Raw genomic sequence first — 21,200 nt, 5'->3', positions numbered from 1 at the left:
TAAACCATAAAACGTTTGCACACTACAATGGCAAAATACCATTATATTTATTGATATTCAAATGTAAGAATTTGCTTTCAGAAAAAGTATTACCAGGTGTCTTCAGGTATTATATGATTTTTACAGGCCTCATTCTGACTTAAAAAGAAATATCATTATAAAGGAATCCTCCTTTACTAACCAACCACTAAAAATGCTGTTAGACAGCTAAAATAAAACCTTTCTTTTTCTCATAAAGACTTTTAAAAAAACTGTCATTTTTTCGAGCCTTCCCTGTGGAGGAGAAACAAACATCAGACAGGTGAAACTACACATGCTGTACTCTTGAAAAAATTTACAGGTTTAATTGTGCAAATTAAAGAATGTATTCTGGAGTTTGATATAAATTGGAGCCAGTTTCTCATAATACATGGTCTCTAATGTAGAAAGGTGTGTGTCTAGAGACAAAATGCAAGTAAATTTGTAGAAAGGAGCAAAAGAGATAGGCTAGCCTATGTGGTTCAAGTTGAGAAAATACACAACTTTTGACATTTGTTACTATTTACAAAAAAAGGATATGTAACAATTTAAATTGATTTAACACATTGTTATAGGTATGGTGGAGGACCTGCCGTTAACCACTTATATGTTTGTCATACTTGTCAAATGGAAGCAGAGAAAATAGAGAAGCGAAGGAAAACAGAATTGGAAATGTTTATTCAGGTAATATGTTCTTTCTCTCTTATTAAAGTAGCAATTTGTTTGCCTGATTTTTTTTATTCTTAAAAGCAGTTTTGCATGCTTCATACAATTAGTTAGATGTGAGTCCATTAGCGCCTTAAAGATAACAAGATTTTAGGGTATAACTTTTGAGAGTCAGAAGGCAACTGTGACTCTTGAAAGCTTATACCTCCAAAATGTTATTGGTCTCTAAGGTGCTACTGGACTTGAATAAGTCTTCTCAGTGGCCATTGTGGAGGGAGGACTTGGAGTTAGGCCAACAGCAGCAGCCAGGCAACTTGTTACCACGCAGTGTGCACAACTCACCCAGGTGCAGTGAGGGCTGCTGGAAAAAGTGAAGTCATCTCTGTAATTCTTTGTGGATACCCTGCTTGTATTGTATCTAAAACTGAGTTTGTTTTATGTCATTCAGCTCAACAGAGCATTCCAAGAGGAAGAATCTCCATCCATATTCTATTGTATAAGTATGCAGTGGTTTAGAGAATGGGAAGGGTTTGTGAAGGGCAAGGACAGTGGTAAGTAGCTTTCAAAACTCTGCAATGGAGATAATGTGCTGTATATGTATTTGTTTTGTATGCCTTAATAATTGCTATGCCGTGCTGTCAGAACAAAAATAACTGAAAATTTAGAAATAATAATAATAACAGAAAGAGAAGGGCCTAATGCATAATTTGGCACATTGCAGGAGCTCCCATTGGTATCTACCATGTTCTGCTATTAAATCAATCAAGAACATCTTGTTTGTTTGCAACTATATTTCTAAATATAAGTATTTAAATTGTAAATATGTTTCTTTATTTTAATGTTGTTTTAATGTTTAATACGTTTTAATGTTTCCCACCTTGAGAACCTCTAGTTGGGTTGAAAGGTGGCATAGCAATGTTTTAAATAAATATAAAGCCGCAATTTAAAGCTACATTTTAAGATCTTCATAAGAATTGTGACTAGGTTGCTTACGAATCTCAGTTCAGAAGTATATACAAAGCAAGAAAAAAGCAGGGTAGCTGCTGAAGGAAAGTCCAGCTGAAGATGTCCAGTTCCTTGTATGCTTGAAGATGAGTTCATTGAATTATGGGTCTGGATGCTAAACTCAATTAAAATGTTATTAGCAGTAGTGCCAGGATATACAGAATATGATCTTTAACAACTTAAACACTGCATAAGGCAAAAATAGAAGGCACATAGTGTGTAAAATTCATATCATTTTGTCATATCTCTTAAAATTAATTACGTACTTTTCTCTTTTCACTAGATCCTCCAGGTCCCATTGACAATACCAAAATTGCTGCCAGTAAATGTGGAACTGTTCTTTTGAAGCAAGGTATGGACTTACTGATTTTGCAGCTATTCTTCTTTTGCTACAGTGCTGTTGTGCATGTATCACTGACTGCTGCTTTATTTCTATTTTTGTTGTAAATTTACTACATCAGAAATGTGTAAACACTTTGGCTACAGTTCTCTATTCAGTTCTTGCTATTTCAGCTTTTCTAGTTTCCATTATAAAGAAGAGCACTGAGTTAACAGTCTGATGCTTTGGGAAAATAATACCTTGTGCCCAGGAGACTTTCTCACATATTCTTCAAGGATGTGAATAGTATCCTAGTATCTGACTGACAATTCCCATCTAAAACACTGTGTACTTGTCACATGTCTGCTTTACAGTACATGTTTTGACATCTATTCCTGTATTAATTGAGGTTCATATCTTTTTTTAACAGTTTTCTAGCCCTCCTGATTTGATTTGTATTATAAAAAGCTTCCACAAATATGCATGCTGAAGCTGTGCCTGCTTCAGACCAAAGAGCCACAAGCAAACACTTAGAGATGAGATTCCCCCCTGGTGTTCATAACTGTTGTCGTTCTCTTTCTTTTGAATTATAATATTTAGTGGTGATAATTTATTTGAATATTTTATATCACATTTCTTCTGCAAAGCAAGACTCAAAACAGTTTACAAAAAATAATCTAAAATCACAATATAACAATAAACTAGTAGTAGTTGTTAAGCAATAATTTGTAATTTCATTGGATAATATGCACATTATGAAAATCTAGGAATACACTGTTACCTGAAACAAGATAATTTTGAGTCTGCTGGACTTGCGTTTTCCTGGAACAGGGCTGAAACATTTTGTCTTTGAGAAGAAAATTTGAACAAATATCTATTACATTTTTATCTTGACTTGCCTCCAAATAGCTCAAGGAAGTATTGTCCCCATCTCCATTTTATTGTCACAACAGCATTATATGGTGGTTAGGCTGAGGTGGTGATTGGCCCAGTTTCACTCAACAGAGAGGGATTGTGAACATGAGTTATGCCTTTAAAAAAACCCAAACCCAATACTTTGTTTTCCAGGAGCTGATTCTGGACAGATTTCTGAGGAAACATGGAGTTTTCTCCAATCAATCTATGGAGGAGGACCAGAAATCATACTGCGGCCACCTGTTCCTCAGATTGAACCTGAACCTTTGGATACTGAAGATAAGATTGAATTAGAAACACACAGTCTGTAGTCATCATCAACATCTTCATTCTTTATATTGAACAACATACATTCCTAGATCTCTTCTATATTGCTGTTTTACTTTTGTTTCTCTGAAAGGGAACAGGATGTTGGGCATTATTGCATTTGTTGAAGAATGAATCAGAACTTGCAATTTAAAAATTCTAATGATTTGTTATGGATTGGTCTCAGACTGATAAATGTACCTTTCCAGTGCTATGTAATAGTATGCACAAAATAGCAATTAAGGATTTAATCATTATTTTCTGATCTCTCTGCATTTCCAGGCTGTTTTTAACCAAGTTATGTCACAGCTAGGATTTAAGGGTGCATATTTTAAACAGATTGTGGTGGTATTGTAAGAAAATGATCTAGTGTACTATGAAAACTCAGGAAAAGCTGTTTTATTTGCACTGCACTGTGTAAAAATAATGAAATAAATTTCAAGTGCTTTTCTTACATCAGATATATTAATTTAGAGGGAATGTTGTTTTGGTTGGTATATATAAGTAACTTATTGCCTATGCTTAAACCTGATATAAACCAGTAATACTATCAGTAAATAAACAAAACTATAATCTCTAGTATTGTTTTGAGAGCATGATGTTGTTATGCGACTAGCTTGTGTGCCTGAGATATTTCCTAGCCTTTTAAAATTACATGCATCTATAGTTCTGTGTGGGAAAATATCTTATTGTACAGTTAACACAATGATCATTGGCATGATTTATGATGTCAAAAATGGAATAGATAGACAAAGACTGCAAAAGCATTCTGGTTTATTCATATTGAAATGTTGAATGTTACCCAGTGCTTTTCTTTCTTCTCAAATACTGCTACCATATAAGCAATACTATTCTATGCTAGTTCAATAAAAAAACTATGTTAAAAATAGTTACACAGTTTGAACTTAAAGCACGATGAAATTTCATATTATGCGTATGTATTACATATCAATGTTGCATTAATATTTATTTGTGACACATATTGTAATTTCGAAAAATAAAGATCAGTTTTGAATGGAGAAACTTTGAGGATGCATATTCAGCCACGAATTGTTACAACATACTAGCAGTACCTATGATATAACTGGAGAATTCAAGAGCAAGATCTGCTGTAGGATATACCATTTCAATTCTTGTAAACATGAAAACAAACCCTGCTTTGTGATACTTCAGATTTTTGGTGCAAAGTAAATATATTGTTCAGCATACTAAACAAGGGTTTAGAATTCTAACAAACAAGCAGAAGGTTGATCAAGTCCAAAACTCACTGTTTTTGCCTAAGTTTGCTTTGCTACAGCTGTAAGCTTAAGCACCCTTATTATGGTGGGACTTGCTTCAAGTAAACATGCTGAGAATTATAGTAAATTGTACCTTAAAATATTAAAGAGTGTTTTATCGTCTAGATGTAAAATACTGAAAGTAGTAACAGCTTTACCTTACCAACGAAGTCCTTTAGAAGTTGTTTTTGAGGCATCAGATTTCTATATGTATAGCTGCTCTTAATGGGAGATCTTTACACACTTTAGATCTGTGTTAACTGGAAATTCTGGGTCTGCCTTCGGCTTGTTATAGAAGAAAAACTTGTTACCAGAAATGCTGGGGTCTCCTCTTTTGATGGGAGGAATTAACAAAAGGTAGACTCAGGTAGAGCTATTTTGGAGTAGGATACTCACACCAGTGATATGAAGGTCCAGTATCAGAAAGAAAACTCCAGATTTAAAATAGTTTAAAATGTTTACTTAGAAAAATATGCAGGAATACAATCGCACATAAGCAATCAAAAATGCACACACTCGAGACTAAGGAAGTCTGGGGTGAGGAATAGAGACTTTTGTTACAGAGGAGATATTTACCTAATCCAGATGTACAGAAGTCCATGCAGAAATTAATGATGGGGATGTGTGCAGCCATCATGTCATGTCTAAGAGCCCCACTTACTTAGAGTAATGGGGGTGCAACCTGTCTATGTGCCCACAGATAGAACACAGAGGTGTGGTTTGCTCTGTTTTATAGTATTTGGAGGGGTGGAGATCCATTATTGGCCTATGGTCAATCGTAATGGTCACTGATGGGTCTTTCCTGAGTGCCTGAATGGATTCCCAGTTCAAGACAAAAGATGAGAATGACTCTTAATGGATATCAAGAAGAACCATGATGGGCTTAACGTTTACTATTAACTTTGTCTCGACACTGAAGAAAATACAGGAAGGGAAGAGGGGGTTTGTGCAGCAGCTTGTGGAAACACACACACAAAAAACTGTTAGACCATGAAGACGGAAAAGATGAGCCATTAGTTGCTGGCCAGAGATTAACCTGTTAACATTCCATTGCTGGGTGCAGGGGGGGAAGATGAGTTAACCTGGAGGATGCCTGTGTTGTAACCTTATGCAGTCATAAAAGCCTGGGCAAGTTTTCTGGCTATGCAGAGAGTGTCTCCATTTGGCCTGTTCCTGACAGGTAACTCGGGTTCAGGTCAGGAAATGCTCCCCCCCCCCGCTTGTTAGGGATCGGTATTAGTAGTAAATAGACCCCATGCATTATTAATGACATCACTGGAAACTCTGTCGACCCCATGCATAATTAATGAAGAGGGTGTGGCTAGTGATGTCACTGGAAACTGCGTCATCAGGGTCATGACCCCAATGACATAACCCAAGTCATGACCCCAGAGTCACGTGTCTGGAAACTGCGTCAAATGGAGGATGGAAGTGACCTATTGGGGGCGCCACCATGATGTAGGCACCCCGCATATTGAATTAAGCGCCTCCAACCAGGAGGTGTCCAGTCTAGCCCCACCCCCACATGACCTAGCCACACCAATCACCATCTATGCCCCACCATGATGTAGCTACCCTGCATATTTAAGCACCTCCTCCAGGAAATGACCTTACTGACTCACACCACGTGACATAGCCAGGCCAATCAGTATCTACGTCCACCCCGCTGTGATGTAGCTACCCTGCATATTTAATTAATTAAGCACCTCCTCCAGGAAATGACCTTACTGACTCACACCACAATAGCCAGGCCAATCAGCGTCTACGTCCACCCCGCTGTGACGCAGCAACCCTGCATATTAATTGAGCAGGCCGCAAATCACATGTGTAGCCTCCTCCCCTGCCCCCTTCTCCAGCGCCACCCACTGCAGCGTCATTGAACTTCCGCCTGTGGCACCCCACCCCGGAAAATGGGGGCTGCCACTGAGAAGGCCTGAGTAGGTCTGTGTGACCCCTCTAACAACATGCCCAGTCACCCCTGGCCAATAGCAAATGGGCTGGGGGGCTGGGGCCCTCCCCCACCAGGTTATTTTAGGAAAGAAGCAATTTGTGCTTGAACACACGTGCGCAGGCTCTTGCTGAGAACATGGAAACTCTGGCCAGACTCTTGGTACTTTCCAGCCTGCTGCCATTGGTGAGACAAAATTTTAAAGGAGATATGTGAGCAGTTCTGAGGATGAAGAATTTGTTCCCACAAAGCTCCATTTCCCTGGGCCTGTTTTTGACGAAGAGACACACGTTAATATGGACAGCGGGGAGACAACAGCTGACATGCTAGCTAAAAATGACGTTTCCCAAATTTTGCAAGGTCTTCTGGAAGATTTCCCAGGCACTCAGGAACTTATTTACAGCACCCAAGTTTTCCAAGAGATTCCTGATTCCCAAGAGCTAATTCCAAGCGAGAACTCTATGGCACAGGAAATTTGGGAAAGGGAGATAGGGGGGTGGGGTGGGGGAGTAGAAAAGGTTATTGGAAACAGACTTTGCATAGTGCTTTTAACTGAAAAAACCCCTGCTTTTAATTTTCTAATATTCTGCATGCATAGAGCCACAAATTTCAGATTTAAAATTGGCTGAAGCCAAAGAGGAGAATATTCCTTCAGAGGCGAAGATCTCCACGCAGGTATGGACCCCAGTTGTTGAGTGTTGTGTGGTGCCTGTGGGGGCTTGTCAAGGCTTGTAAAACTAAAATAAATGCTGCCTTTTTAACAGGAACAGCAAAAAATTCCATTTGGGATGACGCCTGGGGAACGAGTCATTGCCATGAGAAAGCTTTTAAACATGGAATTTTTTGAAGATTCTGACTGTATACCACCCCAAAAACGGAAATCAGCAATGTCAGCATTCGTTCGTGCTGCGGTCTATTCGATAACAATTCATTGTATCAATGAATTTTTATATGATTCTTGTGAAGGATGCCAGCTTCAATCGCCTGGACAGAAATCTCACGCATGTGTTTCTTGGTCTGAACAAATAGTAGACCGCAAGGTGAAATTTGTAATTGATGAAATGTCAATACATTCGATAATGCAAGTTGTGACCATGGTTGCCTATTCATTGAAATGTCTGCTCTTCATGCAAGAGAATATGGACCTAATATTTGATTTATTGAATAAAGTTGGGGACGCATCAAATTTGCGCAAAACTCGTGAAACAATTTTGAAAAACTCTGACCGTACAATCGTTAAATATGTTGAAGGTTATATTAAAGATTTGCATTTTCGTTCATTTTTTTTGCACCAGAAAAGAATGGCATTTCTTGATGTAAATAAAAGAGATATTGCAGCTGCTTTTTACTGTCTGTTTTTAAAATAAACCTTGTAAATTGACTGCAACTCCTTTTTTCACTGTAAATGAAAAAAAGCATGTAAATAAAAAGGAACCGCTTTAAAGAAATCAGTGCTGTTATTACATGCCCAGGCATGCCCCCATGAAATGAAGGGCTGCTGGTTGCAAGGGAGAGAGGGGGCTGCACTTTGATTAAATCTGGAAGCATTTTAAAATGCCCCCCCCCCCCCCCTATTTACTGGCTATTTTAAAAAAAATGGGAAGAGGGGTTGCAAGGGAGAGGGGGCTGCACTCTGATTAAATCTGGCAGCATTTTAAATCCCCCTGCCATTTACTGGCTGCTGTTTTTTAAAAAAAATTGGGGAGGGAGAGCCTAATTTTATATATATTGTAGTGTATTCTGAAAAAACTACTTACCCTTTCATATGTGCTTCCTGAAACCATGGCTGCTGCTTCTCTGAGATTGTGTGGGAGGGGAAAGGAGGGGGGGATTTTCCAGTCACATGTATGGAACCTGGTTACCTTTACAATTCATGGACAATCTCTATTGGATCAGCAAATCACACGGCTAGGAGAACCAATCACAGTGCTCCTTCACACACAGTAGTGGTCAGTTGGTCTTGATTAGATGGGGGGGGGGGTGAATCACATTCTTTTTGGCCAGAGGAGGAGGAGGTCAGAAGACATTTTTACCTTGATGCTGCAGGTAAGCCATGTGCTACTATTTTTCCTAAGTGATTGGAAATGAATACTGCTTGTAATTTTTGTCTGTTTGAACCCTTTTATTGCCTGTAAAGCAGATAGTTTATAGCCTGTTTGCCCCAAACATGCTTAATGAGAAGAAGGTTTTTTAATTTAACAGACGTTTTCAAACTGCAAAGATATTTAACTACCCTTTATGGTGGCTCTTTTGAATGGCAGAAGTTTGTTTTATATATTTTACAATATGCTTTTAAAAAAGAGGCAAATTTCTTTCCTTTGGCTGAAAATGAATGGGGGGGGGAGTATGGGCTGTTTCCGTTTTTCTTGATTAGATTAAGGGACCAGTCGGATCCTTTTCCAGCTCACAGAGAGGCACTAAAGGGAGACTTGTTTACCTTGAGGTGTTTGTCTTAAGCTTCATAAATGGGGATAATAATTTAATGCTGTAAAATGGTTTATTTCTGATCAGTCCTTTTCAATATTTTTTTGTAAATTTTAGGGGTTAAAAAGAACAAATATAGCAGAAGAAAAATCTTCAAAAAACAAAGGTATATTTTGCATTCCTCTCAGTTTTAAAATCAGTTTCTTGTTGTTTTTATAAGGGGTGTGGTGGGGGATAATTTAAAAATGGGATGGCTGCATTATAGTTCATATTTTTGACATTTTAATATACAGGCCAGAAGAGACCACATGGCTGTGAAGAATGGTGGAAAATGATACGTTCAAAAATACCATGCGGTAAATATTTAATTTGCCTTTGTGTGCGAAGGTGGAGGGTGAATGAATTTAAGGGCTTTTTCCTTTTTAAAAAACCAGTTTGAAAAAGCTAATGTTTTTTTCATTAGGCCAACATGCCCCTGACAAAGATGATTTTCTAAGGAAAGTTTCTCTCCTCCCTTATCCCTGTTGGAAACCAAGAGATGCCTGAAACTAGTGTCTGGTAAATTTTAAGTTTTGCTTCACTGTTCTGGATTTTCATTTTAATAAGCAAGCCTAAAGTTTAATTTTTATATGATGGGAAATGATTTTTAACTTTGTGCCTATGTAATAACTCTCCACTGCAGATGAGAAAAGGCACAAATCTGATGAAGCACATGTGGGCTCTAAGCAAAACATACCAGGCCAGCAAATGCTACGGGGCGCTATGAAACACAAAGGAACCCTAAAAGGTGTTTGTGTTTATATATATATATATATATATATATATATATATATATATATATATATATATATATATATATATATATATATATATAAACTGCATGACTGTTTTGGCTTGCTGTGTTAATAATATTTTTGCTGAGGCTTGGCATTTTATTTTCATTCAGTCTTCTCTCCTAAAGATGTCGCAAACCAGAGATATCCTCAGTACAATGATCTCTAACCCGCTGAGGTCTGGACGCAGCCACAAAACCTCAGCACAGCAAGCCAAGCTGCAGACTTCCATGAAAGGATCATCCACCCTGCCCCAGCCAAAACGATGTGGTAAAGTGAAAAGAAAACACAACCCAAAAAGACTGTAAGCACCTACAAAAGGTTGCTTTTGAACCAACCTCTAAGAAACAGAAAATTGACAATACTAATGTGGATGCATCTTTTAGGGACACGTTTGAGCGCACGCTAAAACTGATGGTGGCTACAACATCTGGAATGCAAACAATTGCTGACCATGCAAACAGTTTTCAATCATTGGGTAGTCAGCTCCTGCAACCCCTTAATTGCTGCTTTTAAAGGCAGCCTAATGGGTTTCTGGAAAGGTTCTGAAATTATTTTACAAACTGATTTGGTATGTAAAAGCAGAGAAAGGGGTGCAAACAGGGTTAGAGGCTGTCAGCCCCGCATTAATATCACTATAGATGCCCCTTTTAGCGAGATATGTGAGTGTGTGTTGAAATTGCTTGGCATTACAGTTGCTGTGCAAATACTTAACAGCCAAGCCACAAGCTTTCATTCTTTGGGGCTAGGTGGCTCTTGCAATCCCTTAAATGCTGCTTTAAAAGACAGCCTTGTTGGTTTCTGGAAAGGTTCTGAAAGAATTTTACAAAGTTCTACTGTATGTCCCAATGGAGGAGCCCTGCAGATAAGTGCGGGGCAGGTCAGGGGGCCTCGTCACACACACCATAGGAAAAGCAAGCATTTGAAACTGAGAAAGGTTCGGCAGAGTCCTTTAAAAGCGCCTGAAGAATGCAAAAAAGTTTAAATCTAGACAAAAAAGTGACTCTTTTAAGGTTTCTTAGCAGAATCAGGGCCTCCGAGAGGCCAAATGTTAACACAGGTGATGGCATCTCTCTCAGCACAGAGGTAGAACCTGCTGCCACCTCCATTTTGCCAAACAACAATGCAGTCCCTGCTTCTGAGTATGCAAATGATAATTCAGTTCATGGTGCCCCTCTCAGCAGAGAGGTAGAGCCTGTCACCGTCTCCAATTTGGCAAATAACAATGCTGCTGCTGAACAAGGCCCCTTGTCACCCTCACAAAAAACGTCCCCTAGCCCTGACACATCAAAGGTTTACCTTTAAAAAGTTGGAGAGTGGGAACGACATCTTGCAAACTTGTCAATAGATCAGTATTCAGACGCCTTCAGGTTTGTAAACTTAGAGCAGGTAAGCCACCCCACCCTCATACAAGAGGCAATACGGGAAGCTTTTCAGGGCCTTCTTAATGATATGAGAGCCAGAGTCCAGGATGGTGATTTAATGCAGCTCCAGATACAGCACACCATGAAAGGTGGTGAGCTAAGAGTAGGAAATTATTTTCTTGATGGTTATGCGATGGTTGGGGGATGGCTGACAACCTTTCAATTTGAATTTAATGGGTGCTTTTTCCATGGTTGCCCCACATGCTACAGCCCCAGTGATAGAAACCCGCTGACAGATTCATCCTTTGCTGACTTACACTATAGAACCCTGAGGAAAGAAAGTTACTTGAAAAGCCAGGGGTATGCTGTTAGGTCCATATGGGAACACGAGTGGAGGGAGATGGTGACAACTGACAGGGAGCTTGGAGGCTTTCTATGTGAGAAGAAATTTCCATCACCGCTGCTCCCCAGAGATGATTTCTTTGGGGGCAGAAAAAATGCCATTTGCCTCTATTACAATGCTGAAGCTGGTGAAAAAATACATTACTATGATTTCACCAGCCTTTACCCTTTTGTCAACAAGACAAAGAAATTTCCAATTGGACACCCCCAAATTATTTATAAGGACTTTATCCCAGTATCTGAATACTTTGTTCTGATCAAATTGAAAGTGGTGCCACCTCGAGGTCTCTTTTTCTCTGTATTACCCTACAAGGTGGGGGCAAACTTCTGTTCCCCCTCTGTCGCACATGTGCAGAGACTAAGCAACAAGAGCCTTGTATGCATTCTTCACTGGAAAGAGTGCTAGAAGGCGTGTGGTGCACAGTGGAACTGATGAAGGCCCTCGAGAAGGGGTATCAGATCATGTCTATTAGTGAGGTGTGGCATTTTGAGGAAAGCTCTGAAGACCTGTTTTCTGAATACATTAAAGTGCACCTCCGTCTTCTGGCTATCCTAGCTGGTGTACAGATGAGGGGGAAAGGGCCAAAGACATACAGGATTACCTAGAGAAAGAGGGTGTTCAGTTGCGTCCTGAACACACAACTGTCAATCTTGCAAAGAGGCAGATTGCAAAATTATTTTTAAATTCCTTGTGGCCAGCATTCAAACTTGGTAAACACTACCATAGTGAGGGATGCTACCAAGCTTCTAGAATTTGCCTTTTCTCCAGCATATGATGTGTCAGGGTTTGACATAATTGACGATGAAACAGCAAGTGTGTCCTGGAAACACGCAAAAGATACAGTTACCTTAGCTGGCAACACGAATGTTCTGATTGCATGTTTTACAACATACTATGCACGGTTAGAATTGTATGAAATGTTAGACAGGCTGCAGGACCGCATCGTTTACCATGACACCAATTCAGTCATTTTTGTCAGTAGGTAGGGGGATTTCATTCCGGCTCTTGGAGATTATTTAGGAGCTCTGACATTGAAGCTCCCACCAGCTGAACATATCACAGAGTTCATGTCGGCAGGTCCCAAAACTTATGGTTACAAATTGTTGGGTGGAAAGGTGTACATGAAAGCCAAAGGCATCACCCTCAATGTTTCTAATTGTGGAAAAATTAACTCTAATGCCTTGAAGGACCTGGTCTTAGATTACACTGCCGAGCAGGCATCTAAAGAGATCACAGTCCAGCAACCCTCCATCATAAGGAAAAAGAATCAGTGGCTTATTGGGACAGGGCTACTTAAGAAAACCCTCAAAGTTGTTTATGATAAGAGGGTCGTTGTGGACAAATACAGAACATCGCCATACGGTTTTTAAAATGGACGTATGGTGGAAACATCCATTTTCTGCAGTACTGGCAGGGCCTAGCAATTGTGGCAAGAGCGTCTTTGTACAAAATATTTTGGGCAATGCTCTCAACATGTGCTTTCTGCATCATCTGATAATGTTGTGTGATTTTACAGCTGTTGGCAGAATCTGTATGACAAAATCCTCTGTAAATTCACATCTGTAGTTTGTTGAAGGGCTGCCTGAAACCCTAAATGATGATCAGCTGCTCCCCGCTAATAAAGTCTTATTATAGTGGATGATTTGATGGCCTCTGCTTGTCAAAACGCTGAAATTGAGAGAGCCTTTACCAAATACGTGCATCATTGGAATCCGAGCATTATATTTATTACTCAGAATATTTTCTTTTGTGGAAAAAGCACCAGAACCATAAGTTTAAATACAAAATACCTGGTTCTGTTTAAAAACCCCAGGGACAAATTACAGATTGCCACTCTGGCCCCCCAAATGTACCCGGGGAAGTCCCAGTTCTTTCTGAAGGGCTTTGAGGATGCAACACAAAAACCTTATGGGTGGTGGATTTAAATGCGTGCATACCAGATTCATTGAGGTTAAGAGCGGGGCTTTTCCCGCTCCAGTGGCCTGTGTATGTCTTAAAAACAAACCAAGCCCCCAGTGGCCACAAAAGGAAACAGACGGTACACTAAACAGTCTGTCACCTCCGAATCCTCCAAAGGGTCAACATGTCCAGCCGTATAAAGAGGAATCTGCCCCTCCTAAAACTACTTATCAAGACTACCCCACAACAAAAGAAAGCCATTATATGCTCAGCTTCAGATGATCTGGTTGCAGCTATCTCAGAAACTGCGCTCAATACTTTAAAAGGGAACATTTCTCTTTCACCACATCAGGTGTGCGTGTTGAGAAAAACGTGACATTTCATTAAAAAACTGACTAACAAGAGAGAACCACTGAAAAAGAAGAAACAGCTAGTGAAACAATCTGGTGGATTTATAGGGCCTCTGTTAAGCTTTGCTAGTCCTCTCTTGACTGGCATTTTAACAAGCAGGTGATGGAATATGCAGAAAAATGTACTTGGTTCTTAGCCATCAGCTGGAACAATTAAGGAACGCCCCTCCCTTTAAGGAGGAGAACATCTGAGTCAATGCAATGCATTCCCTAGATACTAAAATGAAGAGTGTTCTCCAAAGGCAAGATTTATCAGAGTTTCAAAAAGTAAGCCTATTTGAAACTGGTGCAAAAATTTTTAGCTCATGTGAAGCAGGGGAAAACTGAAAAATCTAAACTGAACCTATTTCTGCCTCAGCCAGAGACAGCCTCTGGAGAAACCAATGCAAGTTCTGAGGTGGTCTTCCAAGAAATAATAGACAGCTTGCCTGACAGGTTTAAGAACCGTGCAAAGATGCTGTTAAAATGAAACAGAACAAAATTATTTCTTTTTGGGATGGCAATGGAACCTTTGTCTATCGAGGTGAAAATATAAAGGGATCTCATCTTATGGATTTGGTGAAGGCCGTCACTCAAACACATGATCTGCCTAGCCATCACAAGCCTAAAGGCTGGGATGTTTTCATGAAGGCTATGGCTGACCTAAACGTTCCATCTTCTGTTGTGGGCAACAAGGCTAATCGCCATGTTTTTTAATTAAAATAAATTTTGTTTGTTTAGTTTAAAAAAAAAAAAAAAAGACAAAAAGTCAGGTTTTAAGCCCACAAGGGGGCGCTTTATTGAAATACAATGTTGTTGTGGAACTCACTGCAAGATACACAGGCCTGGAGTTGCACAAAGAAGTTTAGAGCATGTCTGGGCATGCCCTTCTTTTTTATAAATTGCTCCACCATTCGGTCATTTGGTGCTAAATCATCAGAGTACAGCTCTTGAATCTGCTCAAAAGAAAGTCCTTTACTGCGCAACTGTAGAAAAAATATGCACTGATATCCACAGACCACAGAGTCAGATGTCTGTAATTGCCTTGGTTGAAATGCAGTCTCATTGGCATTTTTTCTCAAAAATCTCACAATAAATTTAGGAAATAAAACACCGCTAGGCGCATGTCCATATGAATCAGAAAACTCACCGCACCCGTCCTCTGTCAAGTATATGGCAAGCCAGTGTTCTATAGGGAGGTCATGTGGGTGGGTATCTACAACTAGCCCGGCTGGTCTTTGATCCACTCTCTGTTTGGGGAGCCAGTCGCTTGGATACACTCCCAAGAAAGTCTTTTTGGTGTAAGAGTTAGTAGATAACACAGTTGTTAGCTGCAGGGTGTCCATGTTACATATAGTCAAACAAAACATTTCACCTGTCTCTCTCTCTCTCTCTCGGCTTGGCTTCGCGAACGAAGATTTAAGAAGGGTGCAATAGTCCACGTCTGCTGCAGGCTCGCTGGTGGCTGACAAGACCAATGCGGGACAGGCAGGTCCGGCCACAGTGGCTGCAGAGAAAAGTCTGATTTAGGGTTGGTGCTGTAGCAGTGCGATTCTTCCTCAATCTTCTTTTGTCCTCAAGACCAGCTATGCGTGCGTTCTCAAAGGAAGAGACAGCCTGGTGGATGGTGTGCCTCCATGCTTTGCGATCTGAGGCTAGGTCAGACCACTGGTGATAGTTGATGCGACAGGTGCCAAGGGATTTCATTCAAGGAGTCCTTGTACCTCTTCTTTGGTGCCCCTCTATTTCGATGGCCGGTGGAGAGTTCGCCATACAGGGCAATCTTGGGAAGGCGGTGGTTTTCCATCCTAGAAATATGCCCTGCCCAGCACAGCTGCGTCTTGGTTGGTCACAAAGTCACTCCAGTGGATGTTGAGGATGGTGCGAAGGCAGCGCTGATGAAAGCGCTCAAGGAGTCGCAGGTGATGACGGTATAAAACCCACGATTCGGAGCGGTAGATGAGGGTTGTCATCACAACCGCTTTGTAAACATTGATCTTTGTGCCTTTTTTCAGATGCTTGTTGCTCCACACTCTTTTGTGCAGTCGGCCAAATGCACGGTTTGCCTTTGCCAGCCTGTTGTCAATCTCCTTGTCGATCTTGGCATCTTGAGGAGATGATGCACCCCAAGTAGCTGAACTGCTGGACTGTCTTCAGAACTGATTCACCCACAGTGATGCAGGGAGGGTGATAATCTTCCTGGGGTGCAGGCTGGTGGAGAACTTCTGTCTTCTTCAGACTAACTTCTAGGCCGAATAGCTTGGCAGCCTCTGCAAAGCAGGACGTCATATGCTGCAGAGCTGATACCGAGTGGGAGACGAGTGCAGCATCATCAGCAAACAGTAGCTCTCGGATGAGTTTTTCCATTGTCTTGGAGTGGGCCTTTAGTCGCCTCAGGTTGAACAGGCTGCCATCAGTGCGATAGCGGATGTAGACACCATCGTCATCATCTAGATCTACTGCGGCTCTTTGAAGCATCATGCTAAAGAAGATCGTAAAGAGAGTTGGCGCGAGAACGCAGCCTTGCTTTACACCTGTGCCTATTGGGAAGGGCTCCGAGAGGTCGTTGCAGTGTCTGACTTGGCCTCGCTGGTCTTCGTGTAGCTGGATGATCATGCTGAGGAACCTTGGGGGACATCCTAAACGTTCCAAGATTTGCCACAGGCCTTTCCTGCTAATGGTATCGAAAGCTTTGGTAAGGTCGACAAAAGTCACATACAGAGCCTTGTTCTGTTCCCTGCATTTCTCTTGGAGCTGCCTGAGAACAAATACCATGTCGGTGGTGCTCCTGTTAGCTCTGAAGCCGCACTGGCTCTCTGGGAGGAGTTCTTCTGCAATGGTGGGCACCAGTCTGTTCAGGAGTATTCTGGCAAGGATTTTGCCTGCGATGGAGAGCAGGGTTATCCCCCGGTAGTTGGAGCAGTCTGACTTTTCCCCTTTGTTCTTGTATAGGGTGATGATGATTGCATCGTGAAAGTCCTGTGGTAATTTGGCTTGTTCCCAGCAGGTGACAAGTACTTTGTGAAGTGAGCTATGTAGTACTGTGCCCCCATGCTTCCAGATCTCTGGTGGAATTCCATCAACTCCTGCTGCCTTGCCACTTTTCAGTTGCTTGATGGCTTTAACAGTCTCTTCTAGGGTGGGGATCTCATCCAACTCTGTTTTCACTGGTTGAAGTGGGGTGAGGTGGATTGCTGAATCTTGAACTACGCGGTTGGCACTGAAGAGAACCTGAAAATACTCCGACCACCGGTTCAGTATGGATGCCTTGTCTGTGAGGAGCACTTGGCCGTCTGCATTACGCAAGGGACTCTGAGCCTGATATGATGGACCATATACTGCCTTCAGGGCTTCGTAGAATCCTCTTAAATCACCAGTGTCTGCAACAGCTGGGTTCTCTCTGCAAGCTCGGTCCACCACTCGTTCTGAATGTCTCGAAGCTTGCGCTGGAGGTTGCTACATGCAGCGTGAAAGGTTGCTTTTTTCCCAGGACAGGAGGGCTGAGCAAGATGTGCTTGGTAGGCAGATCTCTTTTTCGCCAGTAAATCTTGGATCTCTTGATTGTTCTCATCAAACCAGTCCTTACCTGTCTCTATAACGCTGTCAGAAACGCCATAGACAATCATGTTGACAGTGTGAGGCAATGCTCTAGCAAACCGCACTTCAGCCCGCAGGTTCCCAGTTTTAATCAAGGAATAGTGGTCTACACATTTCTGATCTGGGGAAAGATCAAATGCAAATAGTGTGTAGCCCTGTGCAAACTCCTTGCGGTTTACTAACAAAGATTTGTCTTTCATATGTTTACCAGTGGCCTGAACCAGCTGCATGCATTCCCTCACGCAATTTCCACCTTCAAAGCCCGGCTGTGGTGGTTTTGTGGGTACCTGTTCTCCATCCAAGTAGAGAGCAAAGAAATTGATGTCATAATGCTTAAAGTTAAATGGGTTTTTATTATGGGCCCCGCTGAAGGACTCGTTATCCACCAGTCTGATAACCAGCAGCTTGGGTAATTGCCCCCAAAACAAATTTTCTTGGTTGCTGACACGACTTCCTGCAGGGATGCTAAACACTTTGATGCCCGCACGGTCTACAGGATATTTGGGATTAGCTGTGAAGAGCGCCTCTGCGTGGCCTAAACAGACACCTGGGGCTACTCTGACTTTCTTGATGAAAAGGGAAGCAGACAAGATGTTTAATTTGCAACCCCTGTTTAAATCATCCGCCATGAGGCAAAAAGCATCTTTACTGCATGTTAGTTTAATTTTGACATCCACTCCATTTAAGAGCAGTTTTTCTTGGAAAAACAGGTCACTGTGAAGCTGACCCAGCAAATCTATTTTTCTGCTTTCAGCTGCTAGAGCTGCTCTTTTAACAAACCCTTTGTTGTCTCCATCCAGGGCAGTTGATTCATGTTGAGCAGCTGTGTAAAACAGGCCTGCAGAGAACTGAGTGTTCAGAGTATCATTACTGTAATTCAGTACAGCTTCTATATACCCTCTGTATGGATATGCGTTATGCAACTGCGTGATGAGCCTGTCTCCCAGAGTCACATCCAGCTGGCTAAAGATGGACTCGATATGGTAATTCACCAGACTAACCCTTGCATTTCTGTCAAGGTCTGTCCCATCTTCTTTCACAATTTTGCAGCACGGGTAAAGCAGGGTATTATTGAAATCCATATAATCATCTCCATTTCCAGCGATGAAAAAGTCAAGTGGCGCTAATTCTGACAAAGCAGCCAGGGGAGGAACTTCAATATATAGACATCTCTCAATGCTGGGTTGCGTAGGGGCTATTTGGAATAGGTCCAGTTCAGATTTGGTGCATTCTTCTGACCCACTGTGAATAAAAGACATTGCTGTTTAAAATATTTCTCAGGGGCTCGGGAGATGTCTTCCTGCCCTTCTCTTGGCCTTCTGCTTCTGAGGGACCTTGCGCTTCAAAGCTTTTCTTTTAAAGGGGCATGGTGGGCCAATTAGTTGCGCCTGCGATGCCTTTCTTTTAACTCCGCTCTGTCTTTTAAGGTACAATGAGGCCTGAGCCCTCTTGTGGCATAGGGGGACTCACTTTATTTAGAACAGCGCCAGAAACGTGACCTACTACATCTTTGGCTATAATTCTGGCAGCGGTTCTCAAATGGGGCTTCATGAGTTCAAACCCCTTCTGAAAAGAGGGACAGCTTTTCTGAAAAGGCTCCAAAAAATTCCAGCTACCCCAGCCCCATATATCACTGGGACACCATGGTAACCAGGAAGAGCATAGCCAGCCTGCCTCTTGTAGTAATTCCTATAGAGGTCAGGATCCCCATAGCTTTTTAAGATGACCATCTTTGTGTGCTTAACAGACCAGGCCTTTCTGTGGATGAAAGTGAAGCTTCACGATCACCTTACCAAACTGGAATGAGACGTTCTTGTTCTGGTCCGTCTTTTTTTCAATAGTGATGGTGTCTATGTGGTGCTTATTCACAGGAATATAGTGTGGCTTGTCATAGATATAATGACAGTTGCCAGTCTCCCCTTGCACAGTGATACAACGCAGTAATGGAACATATGCATCACCCACAATTTGGTGATCCACAATGTCTGTGTAAATGTACAAAACGTTGAACCTCCATGATGGCTGCTGTAAAGTTTATATTTTGAATTGCCTCATCCGGGGGTGCCCCTAAAAGGTTAAATTTATCAGGCCACCCTGACCACTTCACTAGATGTTGTTTTCTCTTCCCCCTGTCTTTGGAGGCTAAGATTTTTTCAATTTGATACACTGTCTGCTTTACTCTTAATTTTTTGTAGCTCTTCAGGATTGAATGAGCCTATGACGGGGTCTCCGGCATAATCTTTGAGCAAGTACACAGGCCTCTTGCCTCTACAGATGACATGTTCTACTATAAATAGTTCATCTGTGAAGCTCCGTTCATATCCTTTTACAAAAACTCCTTTGCTTTTAGATACACACACATGATCTCTTTTTCCAGTGAAAGGCCTCTCCTTTACATTTGCCCCAACACAGTCTCTGTAAAGCGTTTTCCACATGGTATGAGTGTTGGTGTGGTTTACATCTGCAGGACGGGCTCTGATTGTCCTGTGAAAGCTGTGGTTGTAACTTTTAATAAGCAGCGGCAGCACGTCAATATATCTGAAGGTGTTGTTGGCAGTAAAATACCTCCACATTTTTGTTTTTAATGCTTGATTGAAGCGCTGCTTTGACTTCATTATGAGTGTAAAAGTGGTGGACTCCGTGTTGCTTTAACACGCTGCTTACAGACTGGTTTAAAGACTCTTTACCTGTATCAGTCTGAAGCTTGGCAGGTATTCTACCGTGTTTGAAAATTTCCTTAAGGGCTTTCGACACCCTCCCCCCTGTCTTGTCATTTAAGGCCAAAGCCCAGGCAAAGCCCAGGCATATTGTATGTCAACCACTGTTAAAATGTACTTGAAGCCATCATTATTTTTGGAAAATTTCTGAATATTAGCTAAATCCGCCTGCCACTGGGCATCGAGACCAGAAACCAAGGTCTTGCTTCTCTTAAAATGGACGTGGGGTAGCTTATGCAATGTGTAAGCATCTTGCTCTGAAAGCCAGTTAGTAACATGATTTTGAGTGAGAGCTTTACACTGCTTTTTGGCTGCCTGGAAGAGAGGCCTCATCCCACCAAAGCTCCCTGCTTCTCCGGGTGAATAATACATGCGCCTGAAGACCTCCTCTTCATCAACTGCCCCCATCATCGCCCGCTTAACTCAGAAATGATCACACAAGGTTATAAAACAAATGTCTCCATAGTAACAAAACTTCCTCTTATTATTCATCTTATTCTTTTTCTTGTCACACTGGGGAACTTTGGTACAGAAACACGACACACACGATAGATTCACGTCAACAGGGTTACCTATGTGAAGATTTCTGAAAGTCTGGATAAAATTCTCATCAAGCTGTCAAAATAAAATAAAAAGAACAGCTCAGTGAAAAAGTCCATCACCCGCCTTCATTATACACCCATTCACAAACACTGCTTTACCTGATTACCTGTGAGTTTGACACCGCATTCTCTTGTTCCATGGATTCATCTAAAACCTCTTCATTTTCACCCCCCTCTGGAGTTTCTTCATCATCTTCAAACTGCTCAGCAGGGTCCCAGTAAATACACCTCAGCAGGTTGGGCATTCCCAAGTTTATCTCATCTTCAGGGCAGCTGGAAAGTGCCGTCCACACATCATGCTGGCTTCCCCATGCAGTAATCATCGTGTTTTCTGTTCTGCCATTTACTTTTGCGGAGTGCTCGGGCATCTTCGCAGCCTCACTGGAGACTAGGTAAGTACAGCGCATAGGAACAACTCCGTCAAAGTACATAGTAGATGCAGAAAGGAAGTCAAATACCAGCTGCTTGGCAGGAGCGCCAATGTTGAAGCTAGGCCTCTCCAATGGTGGTGGTGTGGG

At 41.6% G+C, this 21,200-nt stretch overlaps 1 protein-coding gene across 4 annotated transcripts in view; it reads left to right on the top strand.

Annotated features, from left to right (window-relative positions):
* Positions 1-4,252, top strand: part of USP33 (ubiquitin specific peptidase 33) — a 64,084-nt gene extending 59,832 nt beyond the window's left edge. For all 4 annotated transcript variants that reach the window (XM_060232054.1, XM_060232052.1, XM_060232053.1 and 1 more), the window contains exons 21-24: positions 594-702; positions 1,133-1,235; positions 1,973-2,041; positions 3,077-4,252. In XM_060232054.1, coding sequence (XP_060088037.1) covers positions 594-702; positions 1,133-1,235; positions 1,973-2,041; positions 3,077-3,234 — 439 coding nt within the window. In that variant the 3' untranslated portion in view covers positions 3,235-4,252. The remainder of the gene's footprint in view (positions 1-593; positions 703-1,132; positions 1,236-1,972; positions 2,042-3,076) is intronic.
* Positions 4,253-21,200: the final 16,948 nt, after the last annotated feature.

The sequence above is a fragment of the Heteronotia binoei genome, chromosome 2 (genome assembly GCF_032191835.1).
Source record: "Heteronotia binoei isolate CCM8104 ecotype False Entrance Well chromosome 2, APGP_CSIRO_Hbin_v1, whole genome shotgun sequence".
Taxonomy (NCBI): Eukaryota; Metazoa; Chordata; class Lepidosauria; order Squamata; family Gekkonidae; genus Heteronotia; species Heteronotia binoei.
Note: the sequence above shows the minus strand (reverse complement) of the source record. Positions and strands in the feature narration are given on the sequence as shown.